At 44.8% G+C, this 24,953-nt stretch overlaps 1 protein-coding gene across 1 annotated transcript in view; it reads right to left on the bottom strand.

The window, feature by feature from the left end:
* Positions 1–634: 634 nt before the first annotated feature.
* The window catches only part of DPT (dermatopontin), a 29,054-nt gene continuing 4,735 nt past the window's right edge, over positions 635–24,953 (bottom strand). Inside the window, exons 2-4 of the mRNA XM_006746587.3 lie at positions 17,039–17,164; positions 5,826–5,933; positions 635–1,774 (exon numbers count right to left, since the gene is read on the bottom strand). Coding sequence (XP_006746650.1) covers positions 1,708–1,774; positions 5,826–5,933; positions 17,039–17,164 — 301 coding nt within the window. The 3' untranslated portion in view covers positions 635–1,707. The remainder of the gene's footprint in view (positions 1,775–5,825; positions 5,934–17,038; positions 17,165–24,953) is intronic.

The raw sequence follows: 24,953 nt of genomic DNA on the forward strand, positions 1-24,953 counted from the left end.
AGGAGGACATCTTAGCTCTGGCTTCCCCTTCACGGTCCCAGGATATCACCGTGGGAAAAGCACCTGCACTGGCGTGGATTCACCATCTTGGCCACCTGGATGGGGTGCATGACAAGGGTGATAACCCCTGTGGTTTTGCCTGGCTACCTGCTCTCTTGGGTCCACTGGAAGAGAGGAGGGGGGAGGGGCAGCACAGATTTGAAAACAAAAGGTAAACTGTGTGGATAAAGGGAACAGGGGCTCCCTGTGTCAAAAATGCACGTGGACACTACATCAAAAACTAACGATGTACTATATGCTGGCTAATTGAACATAATAATAATTAAAAAAATGCACATGGCATGCTGGCAGGAGGAGGGCTGAAGAATGCTGATGGCAAATCAGGTTAGGTTCAACACCAAAAAATGTAGTTCTATCCTTTGTCCAGTCCTTAGTGAAAGCACTTAGCACTTTCTGTTTTAATCATTAGACCTGCTAACCATACTCTGTCCTCATCATCGCTGTAGTCCTGGTGCCTTGCACGGCACTTGGCACAAATCACAATGCTAAGCTACATTTTCCGAATGGATGGGATGAATAATTGGAAAGGGGAGGGGTAGAGGGCAAAAATTGACCCTTAACATTTGTAGCATAGTGAATGTTAACATTTTTATTCCTTTTATGATGAAGAGAGTACAAAGGGCTGGGGACAGAGACATCACAGGAGGAGGAAAGATAGTGTTACCTCTGCAAAAAACACCCCTAAACTATGCATAGAAGGGAAGTGGAGTCTCAGGGCAGCCTTTCTCAGGTGAGTTTGCCAGTAAGTCCCATGGCTGCAGGCATATGCTAGCCTTCCTGGGAGTCCTGGACACATCTCCAGGTGCCAGTGACTCAAACCGCCCTTTCTATTCCCAAAGCAATCTGGCCACTCTTTCTTTCCCTCTAAGTTCCTAACACAAGTCCCATGCTCTCTGTCTTCCTCCTTGTTCCTGTCTGACTTGAGCCAGATTTGCATAGGTTTCTCTGAGTTCTGCATTATTGTCATTACTGGGTATGCCCACAATCTTCCTTCAACTCAGGAAATTCTTCCAGTGCTAAGGCTTTCAGCTCTGCCCAGACCCTTTTATCCCTCCATTTTACCTCCCTGTCCCCTCCCTCCTGGAGCACAGAACTCTGCACTTTGGACTTCCAGACAAGCATGGCTGATGTGGTGGGGGAGAGTGGGCACATGTCCCTTCAAGGCTTGGTGAGGACCCTTGGTCCTCCTTGAGGACCTGCAAAGAACCTTCATTGATTGCCACTTTCTTCAATTTCTGCCGTTCACTCCACTACACTGAACCTCTTCACAGATACTGCTCAGCCCCAGCCTTGCCTGTAGCTCACTTGGTAGCAAAAGCTGTGACAGGTGCTCTGGGAACCAGGCTTTTTTTCTGGCTGTGAGCATGCACACTGTCTATGCAGGGTGCAAGAAAGCCATCGTCAGTCATATAAAACGGTTGCTATGGAACATGTTGAAAGTGAGAACACGATTTCATTGTGGATTTTATTATAAGTGTGATACTAGTCAGAAAGGCCCAGAAAGCTGGTGCTGCAGCCACTAACCCCCTCAGGGAGAAGAAAAGAGCAGCAGAAACCACATCGGAGCTCCAGCTGATGTTGACCTCTGTGGACATCCTCAGGTCTCCTGGCCCCCTTCCCCTCACCTAGATTTGGTGAGTGGCAGATCTAAACATTTGCAAATTCACAGTCATAGTCAGTCATCTGGCACATTATGAACTTCCACTGGCGATCCCTGTGGGGAGAGAGTCAGAAAGCCAATGCCAGTGAGAAAAATCGCTCCTGAGGGAAAAGCAGTGAACAACCTCTGGAGAACTTAGGAACCCAAGGGGCACCTGATCTCACTTTGTTCTGTAGTAAGTCTCTGGAAAACCATCAGGTAATCATCTGTGAGGTCAGGAGTTCTAGACCCCTCCTCGATCAGTGCAGGTGGCACCTTGCAGGTGACTGATTAGGTTCCTGGCTATGTGGAGGTCCTATTGGTCACAAGGGGTCAGCTGGCACTACCCTGAGTACCTCAAGGACAAATAGGTTAACAGCATTTATTTGCAAACAAAAGTTACATTAACTCCTTAATGTAATGTAAGTTAATGTAACCTATTTGCAAATAGGTTAACAGCATTAAAAGCATTTATTTGACACTGTCTCCATTCCATTGTAAAGAATCTTCTCTTAAATAGGCCACCCATTTGCTCATTTATTCTTTTACTGAGAACTTACCATGTTCCAGGCTCCATACTATATACGATGTGTAGCCCTCCAGAAAACACTATTATAGGGAAATGAAGTGAAGGGAAACAACTCTGAAAACCCATAAAGTGAAAAGGAAAATGTCTGCCATTCATGTGTAACAGAAATTGAATTGCATGTTTGTTCTAGAGGTCAGGCACATGTATGAAAGTACATAGATTGCTCTGTCTTGGAAAATGTGGTGTGGATACATTTCAATGAATGTTCTTTGCTAAGGGCAAGCCATTGTTCTTTGTTCACCCACTGAACAAAAATTTATCGAGTGCCTACTCTGCATGGTGTTCTTCCAGTGTAACATCGTTTAATGGCAATATGTTGATCGTAACCACTGTGCTCTGAGTGAGTTCAGTATATCAAGCATTGCAATGGTGTACAGTGTGCTCATTTAATCTTCACCATGATTCATGATTTAGGTGGAGAAGCAGACTCAGAGAAACATGTGACCTTCTTTAAGATAATGAGGTGACAACTTCAGATTCCAAGGGTGTTGAACTGAAATCTTGCTCTTCGTCTTATACTACAATACCCCCATAACTACATGCCCATAACCCCATCAGAGGACACGGCTGTCACATCCTTTGCAAAGTCCCAACAAAGGGCAAATATAAAGAGTCATTCCATATATGATCACGCAAATCCTTCCAAAGCACAGCTGGGTCAGTTAATCTTTGAATTACCCTTCTCCCTTTCAACCTGCAAGGCTTCTTCCTAGGTTGGTTTATCTTAAACAACAACCAATACTGAGAAGGTCTCCCTCCAGCCTCTGATCTGGAACGTGGGACTGACCCCACTTAGTTCTGGGAGATACCTCTTGCCAGCAGCTAGGGGACATGCTGGTCAACCTAAGTCAGGCTTTGCAGTTCTGAGTCTGCTGCTCCAAGTCATTTGTTTACAATGATTAGGAAGAGGGTCTCCTGGTACAAGTCCTGAGAGTCTTGGTGTCCAACTATGTATTAGTATTTATTCCTGCAGCTGTCAACAGAGGACATGGCTTCTTTTAGATGGAGATTAGCAAATTGGTGGCGTGCATGTTTATCAGATGAATTTCATTACTGTAGGCAAGTCTTACTTATCTGTATACCAACAGACAGATAAGTAGGCTCTTAAGCCAGGCATTCACACTACTCTTTCAAGAGACTGTTAATTGATGCTGAGCAAATTTTAAACTTGGTCCTAAGAGAACCAAGGGACTCAATCAGGCTCAGTCTGATTTCTTTCCAGACCAGTGGCTCTCAAGCAGGGACACTTTTGCTCCCCAGGGGGATTTTAGTTGTCATAACTATGGGGAAGGGGAGGTTACTACTGCCATCTAGTGACTGGGGCCAAGGATACCGCTAAACATCTGGCATGACAGGACAGGCTCCTGCAACGGAGAACTTACCTGTTCCGGATATCAATAGTGCTCAGGCTGAGCAACTCCCTTCCAGGAGGAACCCACTCTGATTTGCATATGGAAGGAAAGTCCCTGCCCAGTAGGTCCTGCACTGATGCTATTTCTCCGACGCTGTGGCCTTAGCATCTTTCAGCAGAGCTGAAGGAACACAGGCTGTGGATCTTTAAGCCACCGATTGTTAGTGACAACAGCAAAATCACACGGGCATGTTCATTTTAAACAAATGCATGACATGATAGCTCAGTTTTTTAAGGTCCTGGGTTAATCTACATAACTGAAAAATTTCAAGCCAATAGGAATTGGATATTTTGATATGTATGCAGTGAAAATATCCAATTATATATATAAGCATATATATATATGCAGTAGTAATTTTGGAAGGTATTCTTTCTTTATTACATTCCTTCTTGCCTTCTTAACCAGGCAATGCAGAACTAATTTTCTTATTGACATGGAGACATTGTTAAGAATTCTGAACGCCCTACTGCACTGTTATCCAGTCTGCCCTTGGGGGCGACACACTTGCTAATTGTCTCCAGGCTCCCATGGTTTTGAGTTCTTAAGTCTTTCCTTTTCTTAAATATATTTTGTGTGCGTGTTATGTCGTTTAGCTATTCTCACTGGTGAAGAGTTTCATTTTATGTATTATTTTCCCTGTTCATATTTTAGTTTTCTGCTTCTAGAAAATAGTTAACTAAGCTACTTAAAAATGGATCTACGGAGCCTGGGTGGCTCAGATGGTTGAGCGTCTGCCTTCGGCTCAGGTCATGATCTCAGGGTCCTGGGATGGAGTCCTGCATTGGGCTCCCTGCTCCTTGGGAGCCTGCTTCTCCCTCTGCCTCTCTCTCTCTCTGTCTGTCATGAATAAATAAATAAAATCTTTAAAAAAAATGGATCTAAAATAAAAATGATTAATGTGTGAGAAATGAGGGGCTCTCTTAGGAATAAACATAAAGGTCTTTGTTTGTGGAGCCTGCACCATGTAGTGTGCCTTTTCAGAGCTATTTAATGTTTGTTCTATTGTTTGTTTTTTTTTTAAGATTTTATTTATTTATTTGACAGAGAGAGACACAGCGAGAGAGGGAACAAAAGCAGGGGAGTGGGAGAGGGAGAAGCAGGCTTCCCGGGGAGCAGGGAGCCCGATGTGGGGCTCAATCCCAGAACCCTGGGATCATGACTTGAGCTGAAGGCAGACACTTAACGACTGAGCTACCCAGGGCGCCCCTGTTTTTGTTTTTTTAAATTCTGGGTCATGTTAATTTGGTTAGGTGAGATGTCATTTCATTTGAAAACATAAATATCCCTGAAAGATAAGTCACACTCACATTCATCATAGTCCATTATTTAAGGAGTTAATGTAACTTTTGTTTGCAAAACATTTATTGGTGACTTTTCAGGAATTCATGTGCTGTGTAAAGTGATTATCACCTGACTGAAAATACCTGAATTTATCGACACCTCTGTCTATACTAGTTGGGAGAAGAGTTCTCATGTTCTTATTGTTTTGTTTTGAGTGTTAGGGATAGGATTGGGGAGCTTATTAGGAAAGGAGATGGAAGAAGTTTGTTTTGCCTTCAGGTTATGTAAATCCTCCCCTTTCCTTTCTAAGTATGGTGGAGTCCCTTCCCCTTCTCTTCTCTCCCTCCTTGCAACCCAAGATGGGGGTCATCTAGAGACCAGCATCGGCATCTGTGGGGTTCCAATTTGACAGTGGATGGTCCTTCAACCATTTTTGCCCTCTCCTCCTAACACTGGGTCAGAAAAAGTGCTCTTTGAAATCGAGTGAAGGGCAGAGCTTAGAACATCATGGGAGACCAAGATGAGGCTCTTCTGCTCTGAGTGGCCTGGAGCCCATCCTTATTTCCAAGGGTGAGCTATTCCATGAAATGGGTTTATGAGAATAGCTCCATTCCCATGGCCTTCCACCACCCAGGAAACTCTCAGTGAATTCTAGACCAAGTAGAAATAAAGTAGGGACACTACATCAAAAGCTAATGATGGTGATTAACATAACATAATAAAATAAAATTAAAAAAAAAAGAAATAAAGTAGGGAAAATCCCAGATGTAAATTCCTGCTGACATGGTCCTTGCTCAGAGCTGATCCCTGGCTCCTTTAGCTCCTAGCCCCTGGGAAGGCTCACCTTTCCACTGCAGAGAAAGTGGTGGTTGCTCCTCGCATATAGTAGTCGTAATTGTAGGAAATCATGTCCATTTCTTCCCCATAGTGGCCTGGATATTCTGTGGTCAGCCTATGCGGGAAGAATAAAAGTTTAGAGGAAAAAGATAAAACACACTATTATTACAAAGAAGAGATGGCATTTGAACTTCATGGGAAACCCAAGCCAGAGTTAGATGGCCTCCACCAAACCATTTCAGGCTATGAAAAGATGGGTGGTTTCCTCCGGCTTCTCCTTTCTTCTTGTCGTTAAACTACACACTGAAAAAGATGTAGATAACTCCCCAGGCCTTGAGGAAATATTAATTAATATCAATATTAGTCCATGCAATTTAAGTCTGCTGGAATCATGTTTCCAAACTATGGATTGTGATTATTAGTGGATCATGAAATCAATTTAATTGGTTATTACCAAATGGGCTTTAAAAAAGAAAGAGTAGAAAATATCAGAGCACACACTAAAGATATGTTCTTGTGTGTGTAAAAACTTTGTTTCAAATATACTGTGTATGTGTATTTATGATGCATATATGGCGTGATAGTTTAATATGTATTTTTTACTGTGAGTCATGATTAAAATGTATGAAAAATATTAAAGTAATACTTAATCCCCACAAAATTCCCCTTTTCCTTGCCCACCATTGTTTTGTGGCACCTGAAATAGTCCCTGCTACGTAGTATTTGTTGAATAAATAAATGGCCTTGGGAGAGTCACTTAATCTTAGTTTCCTGGTGTATAGAAGAATAAAAGTTACCTTATACGTTTGTCACTGGGACTAGGAGAAATATGTGTGATGTGTAAATGGTAGAAGTTGAATCATAGGAACAATTTTGTTTCTTTTTCCCCCTTCTCCTTTTCCTTTTGTCCCCTCTAAGATTAAGTCAATTCCAGGCGTCTCTCTAGGTTTGCTGTGGTCCGCCTGGAATAAATCTAGAATCTCTTGATTCTCATAAGGGGATCTTTGGGACCAAAATAGTCCTTTCAGTGTGACATGGGTCTGTCAAAGTCTTTATCTGTATCTCCAAGGCAGTAATTGAGCATCAGGAATTTCAACTGATTTGGGTTCACCAGGTCATTGTATGTTGTTGTTGTATATATGTTGATGATAGAAAGATGTTCTGCTATGTAGACTTAATATTGCAAGGATTGTCATGAAATCTTAAAAAGACTGATTTATAAACTGGAAGGTCTCCTAGGAGGATCTCAGTGCTTAGATGCAGCAAGATCAATGGTTAGCTCAAGATAACATGGAGTTAGCTAGAGCCCTGAAAGCCCATTCTCTAGGCTTACAATTGTTTCCTCACATTTTATAGCTGTCCTTGTTCTGAGACCTTTCTCAATACATAATTATGCTTCATTAGGATGTCAAGTCCAACCCAGATTGGGTTACATGTGTTTTCACTTAATGTGTTCATGAAGGGAAATAAGGCTCTGCTAATTCAGAAATCTATTTTGTGCTTCTAAAGAGACCTAGAACAAGGACTTCTTTCTAATGAAAGTGTTAAATGACTCATAAGTGGACTTAATAGGGCCTCACTTGGATCCCATTGATTTGTGATCCCTGAGGATTCTAACAAGTGCTAGACTAAAGTTTATCCAAAAAAGAGGCATTGGTAGGAAATGTGAATAATGCAAATTAGGATTAAAAGACATAGGGTAGGAGGTGTTTTCCTTACTTCAGGGAATACAAAATATTTTCCAGAACTTGGAAGCACTCTTGGGATTCAATGTATAAAAGCTAATTGCCAAACATTTTGATATGTTCTAAAGCAGAATCGACATATGGCAATACTGCACTAAACGAAATATAATTGCCAAAATTATTTGGAAATAACCAGTCTAGATATTTATTTTTTAAGTTTTTGCTGATTTGATGTCAGACTACTTGGTTAGTTAAACAAATATGGAATAAAGTAGAAAAGAGAGGCTTGCATTTAAAAAAAATCATGAAGTTAAGCTTCAAAGGGGAATAATTTATCCAATACTTTAACTGGCATTCTCTATTGCTTCATTTTTGGCAGTGATCAGATACTGGCCCCCCGATTAACTCGACAGTTTGTCTGGAAGCCTCTCTCGGGGGGTACTGCTATCCAGTAGATTTCTAGATTGCCCTAGAGAAGGCGTGGTGCATGCTCATTGGTACGTTTCCAACTTGGTCTCAGCCGGGTTTTTGTTTTACTTGATTTTTGGTTGTTGTTGTTTTGTTACAAAACTGTGAGATAAGTTTAGCCTATCTTACAGAACCTTGGATTAAGAGGACCAGGGAAGGAATTTGGACATTGATGGAAATTATGCCTGCTTTATGAAACTAAAAACTCAGAAGAAAAATGGTCCAAATCATTAGTAGAAAGTGAACCTTGCAAAGACCATACATAGAGGGGACTGCTGTTTCAATATGATCTAAGATTCTGAGTTTTAGAACCAGATAGATGTGTCTCCATTCAGTTCTTGAAGACATCATGCACACACAAAATATCTCAATAAATGAAAGCCCCAGTAATAGCACCTCCGAGAAAAAGCAGAATTTAAACTGTCAGCTAGACACTGAGACAGGGCATAGGGACTTGTCAAGAAATTAAAGGAGGCTATAAGGAAGTAGAAAATCAGGGTTTCATAAACGGTGGCATTGGGCTTCCTGAGGGCGGGTGGGGAAGAGTTCTGTGTGGTTCTAGCTTCCTTGTGAATTACTAGGTCACTACAGGCAGCTTTTTGGCAAAGCATACTTCGTACTAAGCATTGTCATACATTCTTAGACCAATTACAGCAATCGAACAAGCCTTCAGTTTGGTAAGATGAAGGGAAGGGCCAGTCAGTAAGACGCCTTTATTCAAAGCACTGAAATGGGTATATAACTGAAGCTCTTCTTTTTTTTTTTTATTTATTCATTTGAGACACAGAGATACAGAGAGAGAGAGAGAGGGAGAGAGCATGAGCAGGGAGAGAGGCAGAGGGAGAGGGAGAAGCAGGCTCCCGGCTCAGCAGGAAGCCCGATGAGGGGATCGATCCCAGGACGCCGGGATCATGACCTGAGCCGAAGGCAGACGCTTAACCATCTGAGCCACCCAGGCGCCCCTGAAGCTCTTCTTTTGGGATCCTTACATACCCTTTTCCAAAGAGCTCGTGTGTGTGTGTGTGTATGTGTGTGTGTGTGTGTGTGTGTGGTGTGTGTGTGTGTTCCTCCTATCACTTCTGGATGAGTGACGATTGGGGTACACTTTCTCACCCCATAATATTTTCTCTGCCAACTGCAGGCAAGACGAGACAGGACAGAGAACTTGAAAAGAGCTTGAGAAAAGCCTAGCAGGAACTTGATAATGTAGAACCACTTGTACAACTTCTTAGATGGGGTTGAATGAGATGGAAGAAAATTAAATAAATCTTAGGAGCTGAAGACAACCCAATCCAACTGAAGCGATTTTTAAGATTGATAGAAGATATTCTCATCTGAGATTCTTTTTTTTCTTTTTTAAAGATTTTATTTATTTGACAGAAAGAGACACAGCGAGAGAGGGAACACAAGCAGGAGGGAGTAGGAGAGGGAGAAGCAGGCTCCCCGACGAGCAGGGAGCCCGATGCGGGGCTTGATCCCAGGACCCTGGGATCACGACCTGAGCCGAAGGCAGACGCTTAACCGACTGAGCCACCCAGGCGCCCCGCTCATCTGAGATTCTTAAAGCACTGAAATTATCAACAGATCCGACTAGAATCAAAACATGGCAGCTGAGAGGTCTGTTATCAGAATCGGAGCTGCCTGCTGCTGAGAGATGTCCTAGCTCCTATGCTGTGAAAATTGGACAGAGCCAGCCCGGATATACGTTCTCACACCCATTTTAAAGAGGGGAGTAGAGATACAATTTAGTTGGATCAAGAGTCCAGTTTTACTTGTTGTCAGAGGTTTGAGTGAGGACCAGTCTTAATAGTTGAAAGAAGGGGTTTTAAATCTATTCCTCAGAAGAGAGCGACTCAGTGTAAAATGGCATCAAAATCCACCTCTATTAGTGATTAAGGAGCAGTTAAACCTAGAGTCAAACTTCACAGCAGCAGGATCTGTTTGCCACATGCCTGATCTGCTGGCAGTGAGGACAACTGGATTACAGTCAGCCAGGATCACATCCTCCACCTTATCCTGCTTCGTGGGGCACCAGAGAAGCACACCCCACAGCCTCCCTACTGTAGGAACTGGAAGAACACCCATCATTTACACGTTAACAAACCAGAATGGGGTGCCTGAGGAAGCTTCAGCTTTTCTCTAAACTAGTATAAACTGAGGATGTTTTCTGACCCATTCTTTGGTGAGCAACCCACGTTCAAATAACATTTTTGAGAAGCTTCTTCCGGTCAACCCAACCTCTAATTCTGTTTTGCCCCTATTTTCTCCACTTCCCAATCAGCACCTTATTTTAAATATCCTATTCTAATGTCCTGTTACTTATCAGCACCACGTATATAGCATTTGATTAAAAAAAAAAAAAACAGGATTCCTCCCCCCGCCCCCAAACAAAACAACAACAAAAACCCCCAGGATCCCATAAAAGCATCTTGTTTCATGATGATGACCAATCTGGTGAGCTCCTTAAGGGGTCAGTGGTACCTGGCAGCATATAAACCTTAACAATCTAGTTCACAGTGGCATGGACGAGAAATTCAGCCTTTGTAGAATTGATGTGTTGAGGTTGGCTCACATTCTACTACCAGCTACAAGGAGTATGTCCCTCTTGGACAGGCAAATCAGTGAGAAGTTTTTAAATAAACAGAATTTGTTCATGATCAATCCTCTTGCATACTGCTTTTCCAGGGAAGCTAGCAGGAATGAACATATTTCAGGTTAGACTATTTTGCTAATGGCCTGGCATCCCCAATAGGAGTTGCATCAGAACCTGTTTGAATTATTTTTGCAAAGGTGAGAAAAATAAGACCTAAATGCAGTTATGCACGAAGGAAAGCACCTGCAAAGGAGCAGCCACCTGGCTTCCCCTGCCAGAGAGCTGGGGAACTGACCCCATGGGGCTGAATGACCAGGTCTCTGTAGCCACCAAAGTGCCCTCCTCTGCACTAGGGAGAGACCCTAGACCCTGGGGGGATGAGACAGAACCTTGCATGTTCATGTTTGTCTTCTTGCAGCATTTTGGAGATTTATATTTCAAATGGTTCAAATATGTATCACCACAGAGGGAAACGCAGTTCCAGAGATATCTCTGACTTAAATTAGAAGGAGGAAAATCTCTAAATATTTTCCAAATTGCTCTCTTGGAACCAAGTTTCTAGCTCACCGTCCACGCCCAGGGCTGCTCAGCAAGCACATTTCTTTCCATCCCTACTGGCTTTCATCAGCCACATTACATCATGGTCACCTTGGTCCTAAACACTGACATCTCCAACATCTCTGCTCCAGCTGAAATAACGCCTTTCTTCTTTGTTTTCTCCCAGATGCTTACTGTGTTGCTACCTGATACTTCACCCGTGTGGGTCTTACTTTATCCTCTGGATTGGGAGAGCTCAATAATGTGCAGAAGGCATGCGGTTGGGAGGCAGACAGACCTGTGTGAACAGAGTTTGGAACTTTGAATGGGTCACAACTTCTGCACCTCACTTCCCTCATTTGTGTGAAAGTGTCATATTTTCTGTGTGTGAGAAGTGAATGAACTAACACATGAGCACATGCTAGATGCTCAGTAAATAAAAGTATCATCATCATCATTACAGGGAATTAATGGAATCAAAGTCTATAAATTGTACTTATTTTATATCCATTCACATTGGCTGGCTGATTAAATAAATTAATGAATGGAGGAATGAATGATTGTCTCTAGATTCCAGTAAAGGCAAGTAGCTAAAACGGAGTGTGGGTGTCTTTATCTCTATAATAACAGCTTCCAGCTTGCTCAGAGGAACCATCATAGAAGCTGCCCTTCTTACCAGCCTCTGGGCACAGTGCTGAGTGACACCTGACCAGGGGCGGGAGGCAACAGAGATGGCCGTAGGGGTGCCTCTGACGTCATTCTTGTCCCTGCCATGATATCATGGGGGACTGGTCGTGCAAACACCACCCATCTTGTATTAAATTCTGAGCCATGAGGTGAGGAGTTAAAGATTAGCTTTGATCGAGGTTTTGGGGTGGAGAGAGGAGAAGAATGTTCTAGTTAGCTGATTTTGTTGTTGTTAACTAGAGCTACCTAGGAATTAAGAAAAATACTCTCTGGTGTAGGACTTGAGCTTCAGGGAGAGAGGGGAGATAGGCAGTGGAGGAAGTGACATGCAAGAGTCATCGGATCTCAAGGTTGGGAGAAAACTGAAATGTCATCTATGTTGATTCTGAGGAGTAACATTTTTTTTTTCATCAAAACATAATATGTAGTGAATCTAATGAAAGGCCACAGGTCTGGAGGAGAACCATGGAAAAGGAAATCGATGCTCAATTCAAAACCGTCGGTTCCCAGGACCCAGAGCCTGCGCCTGGCCAGCCCTGCACGCTGGTGGGGGACAGTCTAGTGTGGGGCAGGCAGCAGCTCAGCTGCTTGGGAACTGGGGAGTTATTACAAACAGGCTCTGAAGGGTTGCGGCTTCTTCAGTGACATGTGTTTGCGGTTTGCAGACGACTGGTCTAAGAATGTGAATTCTCGGGGCGTCTGCCTTCAGCTCAGGTCATGGTCCCAGGGTCCTGGGATCGAGCCCCGCATCGGGCTCCCTGCTCGGCGGGAAGCCTGCTTCTCCCTCTCCCTCTGCAGCTCCTCTTGCTTGTGCTCTCTCTCTCTCTCTGTCAAATAAATAAATAAAATCTTACAAAAAAAAAAAAAAAGAATGTGAATTCTCATATATAAATAAATATGTGTAAAATTTACATATGCGTCCAACCCAGTGGGGACTGCTTAGTGACAGCATATCTGAGTCTATCAGAAATTCACTCTCTGGCCAGAGTTCAGTGAGGCTGTAATATCCAGCGAGAAACTTCTCAGTCCTAAATGAGAGCCGCACCTTGGTCCCCACCAAACAAATAAATCTCGTGCTCATTTGGGAGTTGGTTGGATAATTTGTATTGTTTTCCTGCAAGAGCGGTGCCATTTCTGAATCCTTAAATGTTTGCAAACACAAAGATGATTGATGCTCATTTAGCTAGTTCAAAACACGGTCAGGCTCAGTGCTACAGAATGGCTTTCGAAGTGGGAGAGAAAAATGTCCCCACCCACATGCGTCCAGTTCCCTGGGAGGTAGTTCAAGCCAGTTTAAGTGACGTGAGGGAAGGCTTCAAATAGGAATGTTATCAGCAGGTTTCACAGTGGGAAGGTGTGGGAAAACACTTCTCCCTCTGACGGGCTGTTAGAAGGATCAAACAAAATAATGCTTGTGGAAGAATCCTTTTCAACTCTAAAACATCATCATATCAATGTCAGGTTTCACCACTGTTACTGTTTCTACGGGCCTGCAACATTCATTCAAAAAATTTATTAAGGGTCTCTTTTGTGCCAGGCAGTACGCTGAGATGCTGAAGAAATAAGACTTAATTTTTGCCCTAGAGGCTTCACGTAGTTTAGAAAGACATAATATAACGTCATGACTCAGGCAATTTAAAGATGCCACTAAAACGTCTAGACACCGCAGTGGGATAGTGAGTCATGCACTGCATACCATGGTGCATACTGCAATCTCATTCGGCTGCTTCTCCAAGTTTCCCTTTGAAAAAATACCATTTCCTTAGATAACCACAGTGGCTCTCAGCTCTAACACTGTGCAGTCAGAAATAGATGCAGCTAAGCAAAGCCTTCCTCAGAGGGCACTTGCTTCCAAGTTGACTTGTTGTGTCTTTCTGAGTAATTCTCTCCTCTTTTCCCCCATGGGTTCTGCTGACCATTAATGACATGTCTCGGTGGTGGAGTGGGGGGGAGGGCGAGGGAGGCCATTGCAGACCAAGGCTCTGGGTAAGTTTTGCCACTGGGCTCTGAATGTCTCGGGTAACTGAGGAAAAGTTGCTCATCTTTAACCTCAGGACTTTGTTCCTACGTATATATTTCCATGTTCATTAAATTCTTAACATCTTAGCAATTGGTGGGCTGCATCTAAGAGAGCTTGAAAAGTCCAAGTTCTAAAGTACATGAGCAGAAGGACATCCAGTGCTTGTGGGGAGCAGGAGGAGCCTGGAACCAGCCCCCACCCCCCCAAGTGACCAATGGCCATCTGGAGCATCATTAGAAAATCAGTGGAATTTTGAGACATAAAGATCTGGATGTCTTTTGGGTCTCAGCATTCAAAGAAACAGGGTAAACTTCAAGCAACAATGCTCAGGATAGTGATGCAGATCACAGACTCCACAGAGTCTGGGGACTCTGGGAAGATGAGCTATTTCCCCTTCATCCCACCCTTACCTCCATTCACCCCCACCTCTGCTGTTAGGCAATTTCTCCAAAATGAGTGAGACTCCGTTTCTTGCCTGCCTTGTCACCAAAAGCCTTGGGCCCTAAGTCCACTCCCTGTTGTTACTCTGTTTGGCCAGAAGCCAGGTGACCAGCCAGTGACTGTGTGACCAGTAAAGGGGCAGACTCTCCCACCTGTCTTGGCAGAGAAGCTGGTCCTCACAGTGATGGAATGGGCTCCCTCCTCTTCTGCCTGCGGGGCAATGAGTCAGTGGCCCCCTAGTAGACTGTCCAAGTGGACCATCTCTTGTTTCTCTGCACACCCCGCTCCAGCCACTGGTTCTGCTTCCTGCAGGGCGATCCCACCCCTGACTGTGATGACCTTGGGTAGAGTCAGCCTTTGGAAGGCCTGTCTTTTAGGGAGGAGGCTGCGTCTACCCTGGAGCTGGGAGGGCTGCAGGGGACAGGTCAGCTCTGTGTGATCATAGCCAGTAGCAGTACCGGACATATACTATCTCATTTTATCCTCGCAGAATTAGGAAGTAGGCCAAAGTTATTCATTCACTCAACACATGTTATTGAGTGCCTAATAAGTGCTTGGCACTAGTTAAGGGCTTGGAATATATCAATACAGAGATCTTTGCTTGTATAGAGTTTACATTCTAGGGCAAGGATGGGAGAGTGGGATTTAAAAACAGAGTTAAAAAACAACAACAACAAACTTTTAGAGTAAGTAAGTAAATTATATTTTCTGGGCCTCTTCACCTTATTCTGCATGCCCTTCAGAATCATTTATTCCAATATTTACTCAATAATTGTCAAGCAGACACTACGTTCCAAGCATTACACTGGGCACTGGGGATGCAAAGATCAATGAGTTCCCTGTATGCTCCAGAGGCTCCCAGTCTAGACCCAGTGTAGTACACTAAGAGCTGTAACAGACCTCCATGAGGGGCAGAAACTAGGGCCCCCAGACACCTGGTCCTCCCACTGCCCTTAGGCTGTGCATCCTCCCCACAGGGCCCTGAGGTTTTCCTTTGGAGCCTAAGGGGAAATCTTGCTAATGTGGTAATGGATTAACGGACTATTAGTTTGTTGCCTACTCTTTCTGATAATTTATTTACATTTTAACTGGCTTTTAATGCCTCTCAACAAGGGAGGCAGATTTCACCATTGGGGAGGCTTTCTGTTAGCAGACTTGGGACAGGAAAATTGGGGAAAGCCCTGCTTCTCAGGTCACAGTGGCAAGGCAGGCTCCTACCTTCTCTCCCCACTCAGTGGGTCCCAGTCGTCTTTAGGACCTTCACCCTGTCTTGGAAATCAGTTCTGGGCATCTGGATTGCCTTTTGCAAAAGCACCTTTGGCGTCAAGGAATTTTTAGGGCTTAAAACAACCTCAAAGATCTTTTGGTGGCCTTCAGGGAGTTTGAGGGCTCCTGGAAATTCTGTGTAAACTTTTGTCTAAATATGCTGAAGTGTATTTTCTTTTTCCTGAAGACAAGATTTATAGCTTTCATCAGATTCTCAAAAATCTCAGAGACCCAGCAAAGTTGGCCATCATTTTAAGTGATGGACTTGAGGCCCAAAGAGAAGGAAAGTGGCATTCCAGAGACAGCACTGTTAAGAGGGCTCGGAGGAGGGGGAAGAGGGGAGGGAGGGGAAGGTGGGGAGGGGAGAGACAGGAACTCAAGTTTCTTGTCCCATCAGTGCTTCCTCCACACGACCCCAGCATGTGCAGGCTTTAGGTCTTTGCTTCGGGATCTGTCACAGTTCTGTCCTAACACCCTAGCCATGCCTGCTCACCTGCCGTGGTGGGGTAAGAACTGCTTTATGGGGGCAGCTTTGGAGAGCTGGAACAAGCCCCTGCTCCATCCTACAGCTACTGGCTTTGAGCTCTGGGTTTACAATTTATCATTACTTTAAACAGAGAACTCTTAGCTTTTGGAGTTGCCTGTGCCGAGACCCATGGTGCCCTGCTTGGGCATCTGTGGAGTAATACTGTCCGGTGGCAGAAGAAGGCATAACCCACAAGGCTGTCCTTTCTAGCACCACACTGCAGAGAGATAAATCCCTTGAGTGAGCCACACTTCAAACACTTCAAAAAAGTTGACACTTTGGATCCCTTTGTCCAAGGCAGAAATGCTGGGCTTGTTTTTAGACTGAAGAACTTGGGACAAGTTGTGTTGTCAACACCCATTGGAAGTTATCCGGGTAAATAAATATATACACATTCTCCTAGTCAATTTGAAAGCTAGGTCAGGGGATATTTGGCATCAGCCCAGGGAGCAGGAAAGAGCAAAATTATACAAACTGGAATTACAAATTGATCTAGAAAACACTAGCCTCTTTCTTTGGTCTATAATTATAGACTATGTTTGCTACTCTGACCGGTGACAAGGAACAAATAGGTTCCCAAACAGGTCCAGCAGCCTTGGATGTGATGAGAAGTTATTGTGATAGAGGGAAAGAGTCCTGCAACAAGAGTCAGTAGATCTCAGCTCTAGGGGTGATACTCCCACGAAATAGCTGCATAACTTTGGACAAGGGACTTCCTTGTTCTATAGTTTTGTTTGTTTCTTCCTGCCAAAAGAGGGGTGTAGATGCATTGGCTTGATGAGCTGTGAGGTCCCTCCCAGCGAGAATATTATTCTAGCCTTTTCATGAATTTTGTACATTCGTTTCCTTCTACGTGCTGCCTGCTGCATTCCAAACTTGTTCGTGACAGCCCAGGCTCATCTGAAGTCAGAAACGGGGACCAGAGCGCCCCCTCCCCCCCCAAGCTCCCCTCCAGCCCCAGGAGTCTTGAGGTGTTGTGTTTGGCTGCCAGGCTCACCAGCAGGAATACGGACATCTCTTGCCGTACCGGCAGCAGTAAAACTGCCATTCCCGATCCAGCACGGACTCAAAGTAGCGGCTCTGGAACCCTGCCACCAGCCCGTTGTTGGAGCACGTCTGGTACCTGAAGAGAAGAGAACAAGTGAACTAACGGCAAGAACACCCAAGACCCCAGCTCCCACAGCTCCTGAGCCAGGCCGTGCTTTGACTGACCTAGGTTCCTGACAATTTATGCCTCTTGTTTTAGAGAAGGAGGGGAGGGGCAGAAGGAGAGGGCGAATCTTAAGCAGGTTCCGTGCCCAGCACGCAGCCCCATGCGGGGCTCGAACCCAGGACCCTGAGATCATGACCTGAGCCGAAATCAAGAGTCGGACGCTTAACTGACTGGGCCACGCAGGTGCCCTAGTTGCTTCCATTTTACTGCAAATAATAAAGACTTTGCTATATTTGTGGAAATAACATATGCTCACCATTAAAATTCAAATGATTCAGAATATTTCAGCTGAAGGAAATTGGGGAGCGCAGCTCCTGGTAGATGTCTATGAATTTATAGTTAGAAGCAAGCATAAATGGATGGATATAGAGGCATCTAGACTTTTAGAAATGCAAGATTGTATTATTTATGCTACTTAAAAGAGAATACACTTTATTTTACTTAAATTTAAAATAAAAAGAAGACAGAGAGAAACACAATGATTTGATGCACTTCAAACAACATTTCTTTTGCTCAAGAGCAGAGCCCTGGGAGTTTGCACGGGGCACTCATTCACTCAAGCCCCACGTACCTGCAAAGCCCAGGTGGGCACGGCACTTGGTCCAGGGCACCCGGTGGGAAGCTGGGACCACATCCCCAGGTTCTCACCACTTACCCAGGAATCTTCTTACTGCCCACTCGACTGTAAGCTCTACATGGTCAGGGCGGGTTTTGCTTGGATTTATCCTCAGTGCCCACAGTGGGTCCTGGCATATGGAAGCACTCCTTACAGGGTGGTGACAGGAAAACTGACCTCAAATTCCCTGTAGGGGTCTTTTTCCTGTCTTATATGCTCTGTTCTAATTCTTCAAAGAAGGTGACCCCTCCTCTCTGGTCCACAGACCCTCCCTGCGGCCATGGGCATTGTCACTCTTTCTTTCTAGCTGGGCTGCTGATGCCTCTGGGGGTCAGCCCCTTTTATCTTCACAGCACCTTCCTAACTAAGCATTGGCTTTAGACAGTGTGATCATTTCTTCCTTTGTCCCACCTCCAGTACTACTTTCTCCCATCCCTGCCCCAAATCCCACCAGTGCCCAAAGTTTGCCACTTTCTGCTGGATGATGACGATGCTGTTGTCCACCCGGCCTTATGCGGGGTGGGGGTCTCTCACAAGTCCTTCCAAAACCAGTCCTTAGCTCCATCAGTTTCTCTGCATGTCCCTCCCCCCACCCCCCAGCCATTGATCATGCTCCCTCTCATGAGTGAGCAGAACAGGCGGCTGCCTATGTGTCATGGCTTGAAAACTTCTGGAACACAATCCCATTTTCCAAGTACAGATAAGTTCCCCGGAAATATAACAGATAAAGTAAGAATAATTGCTTTGTGCTGATAGGTGACAGGGACCTTGCTGACACACAAACTATAGAACCATCGGTGGTTTCTTTGTAATTGCCAGAAATGATCTTGTGGATCTGATGAAACTAGATATTAAATATATTCGATGGCTCTGATTGGAAGGCATCTGTCCTCTTCATTCATTTATTATTCATTTATTTATTCATGCATACCTACACTCAAATATGCATGTGTTTATTTGTTCATCCACTCAACAAGCTTGTACCCAGCAATTCTTCTGTATCAATCACCACGCTTCCATGCTGAGGGCAGTGAGGGATGGGCTTAGTATTTGGCCAGTCACATGTATTAGCCGTATTAGCCCGAGGTGCCTGTCCCTGGGACTTGTAAGAGGTTCTGACGGATCCTAGAGAGCTCAGCTATGGCAGATCAGGAATGCAGATTAAAATGTGCCTTGAGACCCTGCCCTTGACGTCCTAGCCTTCTTTGCTCTACCACTGCTCACAGCTCACCAGGAGTGGTGCCACTTTGGAAAACACCTGGCACATTTGGGAATGTGATTGGAATGGAGTGTTCGGGTCCGGGACAGTGGATAGTCCAAGATAGTCTATTATATCCTAATTCTAGCAGTGTGAGTGAGAGCTGTTCAAGAGAAAGCACTAAAAGTTGTAAACAAAGCTTCTGTGATCTTCCTTCTTACCATCATGACAGTTCTGGCTTCCTCTGAAACAGTCCTTTCAAAACCGAGCCAGGTTGCAGTTTCCCTGTGGTTCTTGTTCCAATTGTTTGGGTTTGTCCTGTGCACTTGGATCACCACAGGGGACAGTGTTCCCAGGGTGGTAAGTTCCCTTAAGTAAAAATACATGTAACAAGATAAGCTGGCCTGTTTCATGGGGTACCAGTTTTGAAGGAAATCCAAGTTCTGTGAATTCCCTGCTGGCTGTCAGCCAGGCAGCCTGCCCCACGATCCTGTGTGGGGAGTGTGTGTGTCACTCCCTCACACACCACCTCAGATAATGCTGCCCTGCGAAGATTAGAAAACCAAGCAGAACTCTCTTCCAGCTTCTGTCCCATGGCCATCCCATTTTGGTAGAGTACTGGAGTTTGGTAGTGCATGTGGCCAGCACAATGAAATCCAGAATTGGATTTTTGTTTGGGTACATTTTCACACTCATGTGGGGATCAGTAGAGCAGAATGGCTAAGAGCATGGACTGTGCTGCTGGACTGGCTGTGTCACCTTGGGCAGGCTTCATATTCTCTATTGGCCTCAGTTTTCTCATTTGTAAAATGGGCATAATAATAGCACATACTTATTTAAGTTATTGTGAAGACCAAATAAGACAATGCATATATATTCTGGTGCTTAATAAATTCTTTATTATTGTCATCATACTTTCATTTTGCCTACTCGACAATTGTGAGTGTACTTGGCCAAAGCTGCCTTGGCTCCCCAGTCTCCAGTCAGAGCAAAGCTGGTGGACTCCAGTGTATTCCCTGAGCTGTTGTTTCCCTAAAACCAAGCACGGAGGTTGGCTGTCTTAGTTGCTGACACACACCCACTTCGTAGCATAGATACTTGAGTGGATGGTAAAGTCCTTAAGGGAAAAGATCACTCAATTTTCAGTTTGAATTCCCCATGGGGCCTGACAAGGCGGGTCTAGCAGATGTTTAACAGAAGAACGAATGAACGGATGACTGGTCAGGCGTCCTCCAGCACCAGAGGCAGAGTTGACATTGAAGAGCCCATCACTCAGATCCAGAAAGGGCCCTGACATTCCCCCCCAGAAGTTTCCAGGATCTGGAGTGAGTGATGGTCTCCCCACATCCACTTTTCCCCTCAGGAACCAAGCCTGCTCAGGCTGAGGGCGTGAAATGAGCAGAGCTTTGGGCCTTCCTCCCCTCCATTCTTGTCCCTTTCAATCAACTTTTTGTAAAAGCACCTTATTTGGCGAGACTCACTTAGACATTTGGCCACATCTGCAGGATCACAAACATGGGAACAGGCAGGAGAGAAGAGGGGTGAGGGCAGCTGTGAACACGAGGGGTGTGGGGGAGCAGGAGAGGGCTGGCATCACTGACGGGATTCAAACTCAATTTTTAAAAAGTGGCCAGTGATGAAAAGACACACCGAAGGCTCTGCTCCACTTCTCAGCACCGGCTTGATGCTCCTGAATGGGCCCGCAGAAGAGTATGGACCCAAGACTGCAGGCTTCTGGGTGGATTGTGATGGGACCCCAGCGGAGCCGTGGGCACGGACTCCCTGAGAACATCCCTTCAGAATCTGAGTCCTTGGATGCCCTGCTTCAGAAGCTGTCTACTCCCCATTTCAGAAGGCAGACTTTCTTTCTCACCATCCCTTTGAAGGCTGAAGGCTCAATTTTGTTTCACAAACTGGATCATTGTTGGCCCTGCCCCACCTGACAGAAGAAACTTTCTAGAAGGCAAATCACAAGGCAGTTAGTTATCCCTTCCCTGACAATATTCAGGGACCTTCTCTGGGAGGGTGGCCTTTTGAAAGTGGCTTATCTCGGGACCGTGCCCCGGAAAGCAAAGACAGAAAACCTTCTCCTGTGTCTGCAGCAGTAAAACAAAGAAGCGACAGGGTGCAGACGAAGAGCTGTTGTTGAGGAAGCAGCAGACCCAAGTTCTGTCCCCGCCCTGTCATTACCACACTGTGTGGAGCCTTATTTAAGTCACTCTTGGCCAAGATGGAAACAGGAAGAGCAGGATCCAAATGCATTTTTCCGAGGCCAAAACTCTGTACATGAGCTATCAGGGGCACAAAGAATTGGTCGAAGACTGTCTTCTGCTTCTGGTCCATTCTCTGGCCAGGCTTTCTCTCTGTCTCCTGTAGTCTTCACTGGGTCCAGGGCTCTTCGTCAGGCCAAGTGATGGGGGTGGGCACTGGAAGGTGTGTATATGTCTGGTCTTGTTGGTGAACTCTTCTATGGAGTTTTAGTCCCTCCTTCCAGTCTTTGCTGGTTTTGGTCCAAACTTATAAAAAGTTCAAACTTATGGCGATGGGTCTGGTGTAGAACAGGGTAAAGCAGGGCCATCTTGGTCAAGCTTTCATAGTCACATCAAATGGGTGGGCTGGTTGTTCTGGTCTCTTTCCTCCCAGTTCCACAGACATGCAAGGTGCTCCAGGCCTGTTAGCCAGTCTCCAACCACACAGCAGAGATGGAATAAGAGCTCTCTGCACTGGGGAGACCATGTGACACAGCCTCCATGACTCCCCCCAATTTTTCCCCCAGTCCAGCTTGATGAGGGCTTAAGTTCCACCAAGAGAGATTCATTATTTTAGAATAAAGCTTTGAGTCCTGTTAATTCTCTTCTCCCCAGATTAATCCTTTGAGTTGCTCTAAGGCATTTATAACATAGAGCACAGGGTTTTAGAATGTTCATTAACTCTTCCAACAAACCCTCATCAGAACCTTCTCTCTGCCTGGTACGATACTTGGTCTGGAATTCTTTCCAGAGGGCTATATGAGTTAGCACGGGCTATGGCAATACAGGGATTGGAGAGAAGAAGTAGACTGGCACTCCAGCCAGAGAAGAGGAGCAAGAGACTGGGTGGGGACATTGGGACAGGGAAGTGGCAAGAGGCAGAGACAAACCCAGTTTGGGGGCAAGGTGCAATAGTGCAGAATATCTGGAGGTAAGCGCTGCACTGCTGAGCGCTGGGCTTTCTGCCACTCAGGTGGAGACGTGAACAATCGTCTGAATAGCGCTGCGCTGAACGCAGTCTCTTCTCTGCCTGCCCACATCTGAGGAAGAGTCCTCCTGCCTTCTCTGCATCTGGTTTCAAGTCTGCCTGCCTGTCTACCAGGTTTCCAGATGGTGACGCACAAATGGGCTGCCGAATACCTTCTCTGGATTAAAAAAAAAAAAAAAAACAACATAGCAGGACAGAGAGAGAAAAACAAATTCTCCCCAAAATACCAACTCCTGCCCCATTTTGGAAAAATACAAGCAGTAGAGACTATCCCAAAGGTGTCTGAGAAGATCCGGATTATCTTATGTGACGTATTAATGTCTTGAGATCAGTTATGGACTGAGAGCAAATGCAGGTCATGCGGGGATCTCAGCCTCAGCCACAGGAACCCATGAACATCAATTATCACAATATTTGTTAACCCAGAGATCTAATGCTGCCTCAATGTCTATCTGAAAATGTGACCGATATTCAAGACACTCATAATGTATGCTTAGATATTTATAGATCATAACTGAATTATATGTTCCCCAAACAAAGTGGTACACATCAGGGGCCTTTGTAATGTAGCAATTTATATTTGAGCTCCAGCTTTAAAATGGACTGTGTGATATGTATCTCTTTGAGTTTCAGTTTCTACAGGGTAGTCATAAGAGTGAAAATAAGTAACCTTTGTCAGGGACCTACCGCATGCCAGGTGTTGTGCTCAGCACTCTAACCCGGGCTCATTATTTCAGTCATCAAAACAATCTCATGAAATGGGCTCGCATAATCAGTTCTCACCACCACCAGCGTGTGACACATAAGGAAACTTGGGTTTAGAGACGTTGTGTGATTCTCTCAAGGACGCACAGTCAGTAATGCCTATATATTATCTCATTTACCTCTCACTACACTTCTGTCTTTGTAGAGGTAGAAACTGGGGCTTGGAAGGTTGATATAACTTCCATCAGAAGGAGTGGGGTGGCATTTTGAGAACTGTCCTGTTTGACTGCAAAAGTTATCTTTCCATTACTTCAAGATAACTTGAAGAAACACACACACACGGTGCACACACACACACGCACAGAGGAAGATATCCTAACTCTGGGAAATCTCTTATTTATTGGGAAGATTACGTCTGGCCGGTACCCCCACAGAAGCAAATCCCCTACCGGGATTAGTGAAACTTTGCCAATCTTATCAGCACAGCCAAGAGCCATTTTTGCAAAACTCAAGTTCCCCCAGACACCTGATTCCTAGTACTTAGAAGAAGAGTGACCTCGATGGGGAGTGGGCAAGAATCGTGGAGCTGCCATAACCCTTCTCCCACACTCGCCTTCTTGCCCTCAGAAGTCACTCTTACGTGGATGTGATATCTTCTTTAGCCCAGCTTTATCCAAGAACAGAAACGACACCAGCATTTCACATCGGCCAGCACTGGGGCATCAGAATGTCTGGCTTGGGCCCTGTCCTCTACTGCTCACCAGCTCCCAGGGGGCAAGTCTCCCAGTGCTCTGAGCCACAGTCCCTCATCTGTAAAACAGAGAAATAGTAGTGCCTGCCTCCTGGTAGCACCATGAAGATCAAATAAGTTTAGACTACGAGTAACTCAAGGGCATAGACTGTATGTCATTCATCTTCATGATCCTGGAGTCTGGCAAAATTTGTGATAATAAGCATTTGGTAGTGAATAAATGAGCAAAGGAACGTATAAATGGGGAATGCTTATAAACTACCAAGCACCGCAGAAATTAGGCCTAGGGTAATAGCACCTACACGGAATGCACCTATTTCATGGGTTTTTCAATTGCAGACTCTCTTGGCCTTCAGTCCTCATCTACGATGCAAGCACATTGTTGTGGATTTTTTTCCAGGCCCCTCCTGGCGCTAAGCTTCTTTGATTCTGTTGCTGTTTGCCTTTTAAACTACCAGTATGTACTCTACTAGCCGGCATCCTTACTTTTAAAAATCTTTTTAGTTTGAAGTGATTTTAGATTTACAGAAGAGTTGTTCCCCTGATCTTATCTTTCAGAACTCTGGTTCCTTGATCAACCCTAAGGAATTATCACTGGTACAACCCTTAACTCCAGACTTTGTTTGGATTTCATGTTTTCTCACTAATGACCTTTTTTTGTTCCAAGATCCAAACCAGAATACCATGTGGCATTTGGCCCAAGTGGCTTTTGAAATAAAGAGCTCACTATTGCATTTTTGAAATTATTGGGACAGTAAGATTTGGGGGATAGTAGGATGGAAATCTAATTAAGAATTCATCCTGGGCGCCTGGGTGGCTCAGTTGGTTAAGCGACTGCCTTCAGCTCAGGTCATGATCCTGGAGTCCCGGGATCGAGTCCCGCGTCGGGCTCCCTGCTCATCGGGGAGTCTGCCTCTCTCTCTGACCCTCCCCCCTCTCGTGCTCTCTCTCTATCTCATTCTCTCTCTCAAATAAATAAATAAAATCTTTAAAAAAAAAAAAAAAGAATTCATCCTGAGGTAAGTGTGTCCAACATCCTCTGTGCATGTTTTAGAGAACTTCAGAAAGTCTCAGAAGACCATCCTGCAGGGCAGCAAATGCAGCTAGCCAAAATGAGAGGTGAACAATAAAGCTGGGCCCTATATTATAGGTAATGGGATCCTGAAAACCAAAAATATGAACAAAATGGTTT

This window comes from Leptonychotes weddellii, chromosome 6 (assembly GCF_054177405.1).
Source record: "Leptonychotes weddellii isolate Sample4059 chromosome 6, ASM5417740v2, whole genome shotgun sequence".
In the NCBI taxonomy this organism is placed as follows: Eukaryota; Metazoa; Chordata; class Mammalia; order Carnivora; family Phocidae; genus Leptonychotes; species Leptonychotes weddellii.